The sequence below is a fragment of the Mustela putorius genome, unplaced genomic scaffold (genome assembly GCF_011764305.1).
Source record: "Mustela putorius furo isolate JIRA1106 unplaced genomic scaffold, ASM1176430v1.1 tig00003845_pilon_pilon_pilon, whole genome shotgun sequence".
NCBI classification, from domain to species: domain Eukaryota; kingdom Metazoa; phylum Chordata; class Mammalia; order Carnivora; family Mustelidae; genus Mustela; species Mustela putorius.
In genome coordinates, this window is record NW_025421998.1 from 65,168,258 (window position 1) to 65,180,558 (window position 12,301).

The 12,301-nt window shown below is 35.1% G+C and overlaps 1 protein-coding gene across 4 annotated transcripts in view; it reads left to right on the forward strand.

Annotated features, from left to right (window-relative positions):
- The window catches only part of SEPTIN7 (septin 7), a 110,435-nt gene that overhangs the window by 14,244 nt on the left and 83,890 nt on the right, over window positions 1-12,301 (forward strand). Inside the window, exon 2 of one of the 4 annotated variants that reach the window (XM_004741974.3) lies at window positions 4,318-4,322. The exons of the other annotated variants lie outside the window; for them this stretch is intronic. Coding sequence (XP_004742031.1) covers window positions 4,318-4,322 — 5 coding nt within the window. The remainder of the gene's footprint in view (window positions 1-4,317; window positions 4,323-12,301) is intronic. 4 annotated transcript variants of the gene reach the window in all.

The window sequence follows — 12,301 nt, forward strand, 5'->3', positions numbered from 1 at the left end:
GTTAAAGAAAATATATTATTACAATTAATTTTACTTGTTTCCTTTTCTTTTTTTAAATGTGGCTACTGGAAAATTTAAAATTGCATATGTGGCTTGTGTTTTGTTTCTAATGGATGGAGCTTAATTTAGCCTGTGTTAGAAACTCACTGCCTTTGACAAAGCACATTTCATCTTTGAATAGCTGAGACCATTAATTGTTTTTTTCCTGTTTGTGTATATCTGAAGTCTGTCTTTTATATTTGTATTCAGAAGTGCTCACTTACTCCTTGAGACTAAGAAAATAAGTCTAATTTCTCTTTTTAATATTACTACTTAATAGTCTGAACATAACTTTCTCTGAGTCTTTTGTAGAGACTTTAAGTCTTTATATTTCCTTTATGACAGGGGGTTGTATCCCTCCAACCATTGTTGTTAATCCCCTCTGAACTATCTCCATTTGGTACATATCCCTGCTGACACCAGAAACTGAATATCTTTTGTTCTTAAAATTATAGATCAGAATAAATCTTTGTCTTGTATTTGCTGTATAAACTGTTAATGAGTTAAACTACCTTTTAGGGTGACTTTTAATTTCTTATTGACTTACAGGGCATGTCAACTAAGATTTTCTACTTTTTCCTCCCGAGCTGCTGTTTTATCTTGCTTCTTCAGCACTTTTTTTTTTTTTTTTTTTTTTTTTAAGAGGAGCTTGTTGATTGAGAGGTGAAATGTGTTCCACCACTGACTTCTTATTTTGTAGTCCCATTTTATAGTTCTGAACTAATCTGAGGCTTTGTCTTCAGATTTCAGTTCAGGGTGGTGAAAAAGGACATGGTTTGTATACACATATTGCCATATTAAACTTCATTTGGATTTTGAGTGTGTCATATAAAGTATTTGGTGTCTTTTTCACTTTTTTTCATATGCAGGTTTGATAGTATGTTTTCATCTAGGGTTAGAATAACGTTCTGGGTTTAATTAAGGATGGATCCTTGTGGTGTATAATTATGCTGAGTTGACATACTTCTAATCAGCTATTAATCCACCTTATTTTATTAGTATTCCAGACTTTGTTTCTCTGCCTTGCTGAAGTTCACATCATGATTGAAATCTTGCAAGAATTATTTCCTATAATTTCTTCCTTTGCATTCTAATAAACTTGTCAGAAATGGAAAATTTAAAAAAAATTTGACTTACCTATAAAAAATAAAAATGCATACTGTCTTGTGGTCAACATTACTTTTCTATCTATGTGATCTTTAGTTTTTTGTTTTAATGGAAATGCTTTAAGTTCTTTAGTAATAACTTGGAAAATAGAAGGTAGTATAAAACCAAGTTACTTCTATGTCCCATTAGCAAAATATAACCTACGTTGAAATTTGGATATATTTTCCTTTTGGCTTTTTTTCTTTGTAACTTTTAAAAGAGCTGTAATGATGGTGGCACATAATTACAGTTCTTTTGGGTAAATACTTAGGCTAAGTATTTAGCTACTTAGTACTTAGGCTAAGTATTGGTAGATCTGTGCTTAACTTTTAAAGAAATTGCCAAACTGTTTACCAACTTAGTTGTAACATTTTACGTTCCTGTCAATAGTACATAAGAACAGTTGCTTTAAATACTCAGCAACACTTGGGATGGTCACTGTTATTCATTTTAGTCACACTAGTAATTGGAAATACTTCATTGTGATTATAATTTGCATTTTCCTGCTGACTCATAATTTTGAGGGTCATGTGCTTATTTGCCATCCATAGGTTTTTGGAAGTCTTGTCCATTTTTAAGTTGGGTTGTTTGTCTTACTGAGTCGCATATTTTAGGGACTAGTCCTTTGTTGAACTATTCAAATAATGTATTTCTCATTGCACTTTTTGTCCATTGTCAATTTTTGCCTGTCACAGTTACTACTGTGCTATTAGCTTTAATAATGATTTTCTGTTTCTGTTATCTACATTTTTAAATCTTTTTTTAAAAAAGATTTTATTTATTTATTTGACAGAGAGAGATCATAAGTAGACGTAGAGAGAGGCAGGCAGAGAGAGAGAGAGAGAGGGAATCAGGCTCCCGGCTGATCAGAGAGCCCGATGCGGGACTCGATCCCAGGACCCTGAGATCATGACCTGAGCTGAAGGCAGCAGCTTAACCCATTGAGCCACCCAGGCGCCCCTGTTATCTACATTTTAAAATTAAAATTCTTTTGTAAGAGGCACCTTGGTGGCTCAGTGGGTTAAAGCCTCTGCCTTCTGCTTGGGTCATGGTCCCGGGTTCTGGGATCGAATCCCGCATCGGGTTCTCTGCTCAGTGAGGAGCCTGCTTTCCCCTCTCTCTCTGTCTGCTTCTCTGCCTACTTGTGATCTCTGTCAAATAAATAAATAAAATCTTAAAAAAAAGAATTCTTTTGTAAGAAAGAGCTATTGTGTCTCATGTTCATTTATTCAGATATTTATTTATATTGGTATGGGCATATAAAATTAACTTTATCAGTTGTGTTGCTCATTGTCTTGGATGTGACCATTGGGGGCTCTTTTAATTTGGCTCCCATTCATCCTTTCAACATGCCTTATCAGTTTTTGGGAGCACTTTCTTACTTTCTGGTTCATCTTGTATTTTTCCTGCCTAAGTTCTGGAATCAATCATTTTTCCAAAGAGCACCAAGTTTCTTTTGAGAATAGTATTTAGAAACCAAGATTTGAGGACTGGAAGTATTCATCGCTATTAGGGTGTCATTGCTTCTAGGTGTTTGGAGCAGATAGATCTAGGAAATTGTATATTTATATATATTTATGCATCCATATTTGTATGTATATGTATACTAAAAACCATGAATTCATACTGATAAACCAATTCTTTTATAGTTCTGAGCTAATCTGATACTATTGTCTTCAGGTTCCAGAAACCCTGCACTAACACTAGGTTCAGTCTAGCCTCTTTTTTCCCCGTACTTGTGATTCCTTTCTCCCAACAGTGAACAACCTGGCTCTCATCCACAATTTATTACGTATTTGCTAATTCTGGTATATATATAACTGTAGTTTTAGGATTGCTTTTATAGATATACTTACTAGAGTAGTATCTGTATATACTTTTTTTTTTGTTTTTAAACTATCCAGTCAAAATACTGTTTTCCAAAGTTATTTGTGGTCTTTCTTCCTTACCATGTTCAGTGGAGTTATGTTATTCACTTGAAATAAAGTTTGTTTTCATTTGTTAACTGTTTCAAGTCCCTTTTGAACTCTATTCACATCTTGGCTGATTTGGGTTATTTTTTATTGGGATATGTGAAACATTACTATGGTGTCAACAGTCAGCGCTATAAAACAGTATGTCCAGAAGTATTCATCTCACCTTTGATCTCTTACTCTGTTCTCCATCCCCCTTCTTGTCACTTTTCCACCCATCTTTGTGGGTAACCAATGTCAGTAGTTTCTGGTTTAGTTTCTTTCTGTCTTTTTTTTTTTTTTTCTTAAAGATTTTATTTATTTGACAGAGAGAGAGAGGGATGACAAGTAGGCAGAGAGGCAGGCAGAGAGACAGAGGGGGAAGCAGGCTCCCTGCCTCTGAGCAGAGAGCCCGATGCGGGACTTGATCCCAGGACCCTGAGATCATGACCTGAGCTGAAGGCAGAGGCTTAACCCACTGAGCCACCCAGGCGCCCCTTCTTTCTGTCTTTTTACAAAAATGATGTATGTGTAAGAAAGGAAATATACAAGCTATATGTGAAAGGTAATGTCTTGTAGATACTACATACCTGCTTTTATACTTTTTGAGATGTAATTCATATGTGCCATAGAATTTGCCCCTTTAAATTGTACAGTTCTGTTGTTTTTGTTATATTCATAGAGCCATCCCAGTTTTTAATTTTAGGATATTTTCATTAGCTCAGAAGGAAACCCTGTCTGCTGTTGCTCTGCTCCTTCTGCTTTGTAGGTCTTGGCAACCACTAATCTGTTTTTCATCTCTATAGATTTGCCTGTTGTGAGCATTTCATATATAAATGGAATCATACAGTATTTGATATTTTATGACTAGCTTCTTTCTCTTTTCAAGATGCATCCATGTTATAGTATATATTAGTACTTTGTTCCTTTTTATTGTTGAACAATATTTCATTATTTTGATAACACTATATTTTGTTTATCCATTCACCCGTTGGTGACTATTTGGGTTCTTTCTACTTTTTGGCTATTGTGAATAATGCTGTTGTACACATTTAAGTACAGGTTTTTGTGTGGACTTATGCTTTTGGTTTTCTTGGATGTATATCTAGGAGTGGAATTGCTGGATCAAAGGATAACTGTATGTTAATTTTCTGAAGAACTATCAGACTCTTTGCCAAAGTAGCTGTGGTATATTACATTTCCACCAGCAATGTATGAGGGTTTTGGTTTCTTCACATCTGTCTACACTTGACATTGTTTGTCTTTTTAAATTATCTTAGTAGCTATGAGGTGCTGTCATTGTGGTTTTATTTTATATTTCTCTAATGACTAATGATGTTAAGCATCTTCTTGTGTATTTACTGGCAACTTCTATAAATCTTCTTTGGAAGAATGTCTGTTTTGAGTGCTTTATTCAATTTTTAATCAGGTTATTTGCCTTTTTATTTAGTTGTAAGAATTCCTTACATGTTCTGGATGTAAGTCCAAAATAGACTGGGATAGATGATTTACAAAAATATTTTCTGCCATTCCATGGGTTGTCTTCACTTTGGAAGTGAAGTATTGACAGTATTCTATGAAGCACTTTTTAAATTCTGATGAAGTCCAGTTTACCTTTTTTTATTGCTGTTATTTTTTGTGTCATATTCAAGAAGCCATTCCTAATTCAAGATCATGAAGATTTACTACTGTTTCCTTCTAAGAGTTTTATAGATCTAGATCTTATAAATATTTAGGTCTTTAATGCATTTTGAATTTACTTTTGTACATTGTGTGAGGTGGGTACCCATTTTCTTTCTTTTGTATATAAATATCCAGTAGTCCTAGCATCTTTTATTGAAAAAAATTTTTCTATTAAGTTGTCTTGGCAACCTTGTGGAAGAGTTGACCGTAAAATGTAAGGGCATATTTCTACCATTGATTTGTACATCTCTTCATAGTTGTACTACACTGATTTGAGGACTATAACTTTGTAAATGAGTTTTGAGACTAGGAAGTGTGACTCCTCTAGCTTTGTATGGTTTCAAGATTGTTTGGGTATTTGTCTCTTGAATTTCCACATGATTTAGAGATTATTGTTAGTTTTTGCAAAAGGACCTTGATACACATGGCTTTGTGTATCAATTTGGGGAGTATTGCCATCTGAACAAAATTGTCTTCTAATCTATGAATGGACAATAGCTTTCATTTACTTAATCTTTAGTATTTTTAGCCAGTGTTTCGTAGTTTTCAGTGTACAATGTTTGCTCTTTTATTAGATTTATTCTTAAGTATTTTTTTATGGTATTACAAATGATTTTTTTTTTAGTTTCATTTTCTGTTGCTTTTTGCTCGCATATAGAAATATAGTAAGTTTTTGTTGATCTTGTTTCTTACAACTATTAGTTTGTGGTGTGTGGATGTGTGTTTCAGTAGATTCGCTAAGGTATTTTATTTATAAGATCATGTTATCTGTGAATAGAGATAGTTTTACTTCTTTCCGGTTTGGTTGTCTTTTATATCTTTTTCTTGCTGAGTACCTTGGCCTGAACCTTCAGAACAGTGTTGAGTAGAAGTGGCACTAGACATCACTGTCTTGTTCCTGAACAGTGAAAGCATTTAGTCTTTGACTACTCAGTATGATGTTAGCTCTGGGTTTTTCTTAGATACAGTTTATGAGCTTGAGGAAGTTCCCTTTTTATGCCTTGTTTGTTAAGTGTGTTTATCTTGAAAGAGTGTTGGATTTTTGGTCAAGTGCTTTTTCTGTGTCTATGATGGTCATGTGTTTTTTTTTTCTTCTTTTTTTAAGATTTTATTTATTTAAGAGAGAGAGAGCATGATGGAGGGAGGGTCAGAGGGAGAAGCAGACTCTCTGCTGAGCAGGGAGCCTGATGTGGGACTCGATCCTGGTGTTCCAGGATGATAACACGAGCGGAAGACAGTCACTTGATCAGCTGAGCCACCCAGGCACCTGATCATGTGTTTTTCTTGTTGTTGGTTAGTTAATACGGTATATTACATTGGTTAATTTTCATATGTAGAACCAATCAGTAGATGAATTCCGGTGGTCATGGTGTATACTTTTTTTTTTTTTTATTGCTGGTTTTGTTTTGCCAGTATTTTGTTGATGGTTTTTGCATGTATGTAAGGGGCATTTGTCTGTTGTTGTTTTTTGATGTGTTTGTCTGATTTGGTATCAGGGTAAAACGGGGCAGTGTTTTACCTCTTCTGTCCTCTTCTGTTTCTTGGATTACTTTGTAAAGGATTGGGCAGTCTTTAAACATTTGATAGAATTCACTAGTGGAAACATTTGGACTTGGCTTTTTTGGGGGGGAAGGTTTTTGGTTACTAATGTAATTTATTTATTTTTATTTTTAATTTTAAAAAGATTTTACTTGAGAGAGAGAGTGAGAGAGGAGTAAGGGGCAGAAGGAGAAGCAGACTCCCTGCTGAGCAGGGAGCCTGATGCAGGGCTTGATCTTGGGACTCTGGGATCATGACCTGAGCTGATGGCAGATGCCTAACTGACCGCGCCACCCAGGCACCCCTGTAATTTCTTTGTTTCTTATAGGACTTAAGATTTTTTCTTCTTGAGCCAGTTTAGGGTAGTTTATGTCTTTGTAGGAATTTTTTCATTTCTTGAGGTTATCCACTTTGTTGGCATACACTTATTCAGAGGTTTCTTTATAGTCTTTTTTGTTTCTGTAAAGTTAGTAGTGAATTTTCCTCTTTCATTCTGAATTTCATTATTGAGAGTTTTCGGTTTTTTTCTTGATTAGTCTTTGCTAAGGTTTGTCACATTTACTTCTTTTCAATGAGCCAACTTATGCTTTGGTTTATTTTCTGTATTATGTTTGAAATATATTTTACTTCTGCTCTAGTCTTTATTTTTGTTTGGTTTGCATCTAGTTTGCTCTTTTTTTAGTTTCTTGAGATAAGGGTTTGGTAGTTGATTTGAGATCTTCTCTCTTTAGCATAGGTATTTACCGCTATAACTTTTCCTCTAAGCCCTGAATTAGCTGCATTCAGTAAGTTTTGGTATGTTGTGCTTTTTTAAAATTAGTATTTTTATTATTAATCTCAAATTTTATAGTCTCCTTTGTGATTTCTTCTTTTGCCATTGGTCAGAGTGTAATGTTTAACTTCCACAGATGTCAAATTTTCAAGTTTCCTTTTTTTTTTAAAAGATTTTATTTATTTATCTGACAGAGAAAGAGAGATCACAAGTAGGCAGAGGCAGGCAGAAGGGAGGGGGGAAAGCAGGCTCCCTGCTGTGCAGAGAGCCCGATGATGCCTGTGGATGGTAGAGGCTCAACCCACTGAGCCACCCAAGTGCCCCTCAAGTTTCCTTTTGTTATTTATAATTTCATTCTTTCATAGATGATTAGTATCCATAGTAGCTGATCTTAGCCCTTTAAAATTGTGACTAAGATGTCTGATGTATGGTCTCTTCTGGAGAACATTTCATGTGCACTTGAGAAGAATGTCATTTTGCTGATTTCAGATGCAATGTTCTATATATGTTAAGTCTAGTTGCTATGTTCAGGTTTTCTGTTTCCTTATTTATCTTCTTTGTAGTTGTTTAACCCATTTTTGATAGTGAGGTATTGAGGTCAGGCTATTATTGTTGAATTGTCTTATTTTTCCCTTTCATTCTGTCAGTCTTTGCTTTGTGTATTTTAGGGCTTTGTTTTTAGAGGCATATATGTTTATAGTTGTTATGCTTCTTGATAAATTGATATTTTAATCAGTATTAAGTATCCTTGTCAGTGGTAAGAATTTTGTCTTAATGTTTGTGTTGTAGCCACTCCAGCTCTCTTTACATTTTTGAAATCGTTTTACTTCAAGGTAGTTGTGTCTATGATTCTAAAAGGTGTTTCTTGTGGGTACCATATAATTGAATCATGGTTTTTAATCTATTCAGTCAATATTTGCCTTTATTGAATATTTAATCCTGTATGAGTACTGAAAGGTAAGATTTTCACCTGTCATTTTGCTATTTGTTTTCTAAATATCTTATATCTTATCAGCATCTCTGGTTCTGTTTATTTTTTCCTTTTTTTCTCTTTCTGAATTATTTTTTCTTGTTAAATAGATGTTTTTAATGTACCATCTTAACCCCCCCCCCTTTTTTTGCTATATTCTTTTGAGAGTGTGTGTGTGTCTAGCAGGGGCTTTGCCCTTGGGATTACAGTTAATATCTGATTTTATAGCATTATAATCTGGCTTATTACCTATTTAGTTTCAGTAGAGTACAATAATTCTGCTTTTATATAGTTTCATATCCTCTTACTTCCTTTGTGCTATTAGTGTCATACAAATTACATCTTTGTACATTATAGACCCATCAAGGCAATTTTATAATTATTGCTTCATGAAGTTGTTCCTTAAATAGGTAAAAGAGAAAAGAGTTGCAAACAAATTATGCTATCTTTTATATTTACTTGTTACATTTACCGGTGATACACATTTCTTAGAGGTACTGTGTAAGATCCTCCCATTTCAGTTTGAAGGATTCTTTTTTTTTTTTTTGAAGGATTCTTTTTAGTATTTTTCATAGGGCAGATCTGATTTTGAGTTCTCTCAGTTTTTGTTTATTGGAGAATGTGTTAAGTTCTCTTTTATTTTTAAAAGATACCTTTTAGTAGATACTGAACTTTTCGCTGACAGTTTTTATGTTTTAACATCTTGACTATGTCATCCCTCTACTTTCTGGTCTCTAGTTTCTGATGGGATGTCAGTCATACTTATGGAGAGTCCTCTGTAATGGTCACTTGACTCTCTCATGATTCTTTGTCTCTGGTTTTTGACAGTTTGATTTTGATATTTCTAGTTGTGGATCTCTTTGATTTTTATCCTGTTTGTGGAGTTTGCTCAGCTTTTGATGTGTAGAAAAATGTTTTTCTTCAAATTTTGTAATTATTTCCCATTATTTCTTTTCCTTTCTTTCTCTTTCCTTCCCTCCCTTTTTCCTTCATCTTGAGGGATTATGTATATGTTGGTATGGTTGATTATTTTCCTTCCAGAGTCTCCGGTTTTGTTCATTTTTTTCTTTATTCTTTTTTGTATTTTTCCGTTAGACTGGTTAAAGTGATTTTTGATCTGTCTTCAGATTTGTTGCTTCTTCTGCTAGCTCAGATATATTGTTGAACCTCTCTACTGAAGTTTCATTTCAGTTGTACTTTCCAACTTGAGAATTTTTATTTAGTTCTTTTTAATACTTAGTGTGTCCTTATTGATAGTCTCTGGTGAATGTTATTTTCATATGTCCCTTCAGTTTTTTAGACATTGTTGCCCTTAGTTCTTTGACCATATTTAAGATAAATATGCCTTTGCTTAATATCTGGGTGTTCTTAGGAGATAGTCTCTATTGACCCTCCCTCCCCGCCCCCCCGCCATATATGGGATGTTATGTCTTGTGTTTTTGCATGTCTCATAATGCTTGAAAACTGGACCTTTTAAATAATACAACTCTGGTTAAATAATGCAGCTCTGGTCAGATCTCCTCCCAGGGTTTCTTAATGCTGTTTGTTGTTTGCTGACTTTGTAAATTCTGCTTTCTTCACCATTGTGTTGTCACCGAAATCTCTGGTTATCTTTGTGGTTATTTATGGAGTCTTCTAGACTCCATATCAAACACCAGACAGGCCAAATAATGATAATTCTCTGGGAATGGGGCTTTAAAAGAGCCTGTTCTGCCTTCTCCCACTTGCTGTCAAGATGCTGATTTTTGCCATAATTGTGTGCTATTGGTTTTCAAGACTACTGTGGAGCTGAGAGGGGAGATGAGAATAGGCAAGGTACCTAGATTCAGCCCCCTTATTTTGAGTAAGTGCTCTGTGGATTGCTACAAACCTTTTGTTAATTTCTAGAGTTCTGAAGAAGTTGATTTTGAGTTTTCTTATTGCCTTTATTTATTTTTAAAGATTTTACTTATTTATTTGACAGAGAGAGAGAGTGAGAGAGGGAACACAAGCAGGGGAGTGGGAGAGGGAGAAGCAGACTCCCCACTGAGCAGGGAGCCCGATTCGGGGCTTGATCCCAGGACCCTGGGATCATGACCTGAGCCAAAGGCAGCCGCTTAACAGACTGAGCCACCCAGATGCCCCTTCTTATTGCTTTTAAAGGATAGAATTTTCTGAGATCTTTACCTTGTCATTTTCTTAACTGTCACTCTAGTCTGTATCCTTTGAATTGTCTTGCATTGTGCACACAAGAAAATGTTTAAAGGTACATAATACTGTGTCAACTGTCTAGTAACAGTTTTTCCACTTGATACAATGTTATCTGTCATGCTTATTCTTCTCAAGCTTATAATGCGTGGTATTTTTACAAACGGAATAGCATGATACATTGTTTCTTTCGCTTGTTTTTAGAACTTGGTTTTTAGTCTTTCACTGTTACTGTGTTTTGTTAAATGTTCTTATAGCTAAATCTTAAATATATTCTCAAAATTATAAATGTGTAGAAGCGGAATGTGTTGAGTCTGGAAGCATGAAAACTCACTTTTTGGTCTGTAAGACCAGATTGCTCTTCAGGGAAATGGTTAAAATTTATATTTCACCAGTCATGTAGGAGAGTGATTATTTGCCAGCTTCCTCACCCAGTACTGGGTATTACTATTCATTTCATTTTGTGTTCCAGGAGATCTTTTGGCACAAAGGAAAGTTTTATATTCTTGAAATGTTCTGTATCTTTATCTAGTATGGGAGCCACCAATCACATGGCTCCTGAGCACTTGAAACGTGACTAGTTCTAAATGAAGTGTGCTGTATTTCAGATATTACTACAAAAGAAAAGGGTGCAGAGCAATGAATATGTGAAATGAATTCTAGTAATTTTATATTGATTGCATGTTGAAATAGTATTGTGTATACATTGGTTAAATAAGATATTAAAGTTAAATTCTTTTTTCTAGTTTTTTAAATGTGTTTAGTGGAATACTTAAAATTACATGTGTGATTTGTTTTATATATTTATTAGGCAGTGCTAATCTAGATTCTAGACAGTTCTTTCTTTAACAAAAGCCCTGCTTCTTTAAAGCTTATGCTGTTTAACCACAGCATGTTCTCACCCTTTTTAAATTTGCCAGTTTCTATTTATTCATTCAAGATGACACCAAACACTCAGTTTTCCTTTCCTCCCCAAGTTCTGTCATTATTCTGGGGCATTTTTAGTGCCCATATGTACAACTGACTCAATAATTTAGCCTCCCAATTTCTGGGTTGTGCTTGGGCCATCATTTTAATGGTCCCATGTGGGGGTGCCGGGGTGGATCAGTGGGTTAAGTGTCTGCCTTTGGCTCAGGTCATGATCCCAGGGTCCTGGGATCCAGCCCTGCATCAGGCTCCCTACTCGGTGGGAAGCCTACTTCTCCCTCTTCCACCCCCCTGCTTGTGTTTCCTCTCTCACTGTGTCTCTCTGTCAAATAAAAAAATAAAATCTTTCATGGTCCCATGTGGTTATCATCTGGAACTACTGTTCCACCTCTAAAATCTTAATTGTATGGCCCATTTTAACCACAAGTTCACATTCTTTCAGATATCTCATTTCTTTGTTTCCTACCTTTCATCCTTGACCCTGAATCACTTCAACTGGACTTGTCTGCTTCCATGATGCCATGATCCCTTGACCTTTTTTGCACACTTTCTGCAAAATAACAGTTTCAAATGACTCTTACAGTCTATTGGCTTGTACTTATGTTGCAGATTGCTACTGGACAAAAATCCTATGGCTTCTGGGATATATTCACACAGATGTGTGGTCTTCAGCTTTAATCTGCATATAGAGTTGCTTGGCTGTCTCCTATGGGACTCCCAGTCTTTTCCTGCTATTCTTGTGGTTGTTTATTCAAATGTTTTACCTCTTACTGTTCCCTCTCCTCTCCTCTCCTTAAAATGAGTACATGATTTTGTCTCTTGCCCTTAGAGAAAACCTCATCCCTCATTCTAGAACACTGTATCCTGATTTACCTTTTTTTTCAGCCATTTGTCTACTTGATCTTTTCTGTTAGCATTTAAGTGGGTGCAAATCTCTCTCTCTCTCTCGTTTTCAACTCGCTCTTGACCCATTGTTACTCTCCAGGTTCTACCTTATTATTCTTCACCAAAAGCTTTCGAAAGGAATTGTTTATACTCTTTCCCTGCACTTACTCACTGTTTATTTACTTCCAGTATGCATTTTTC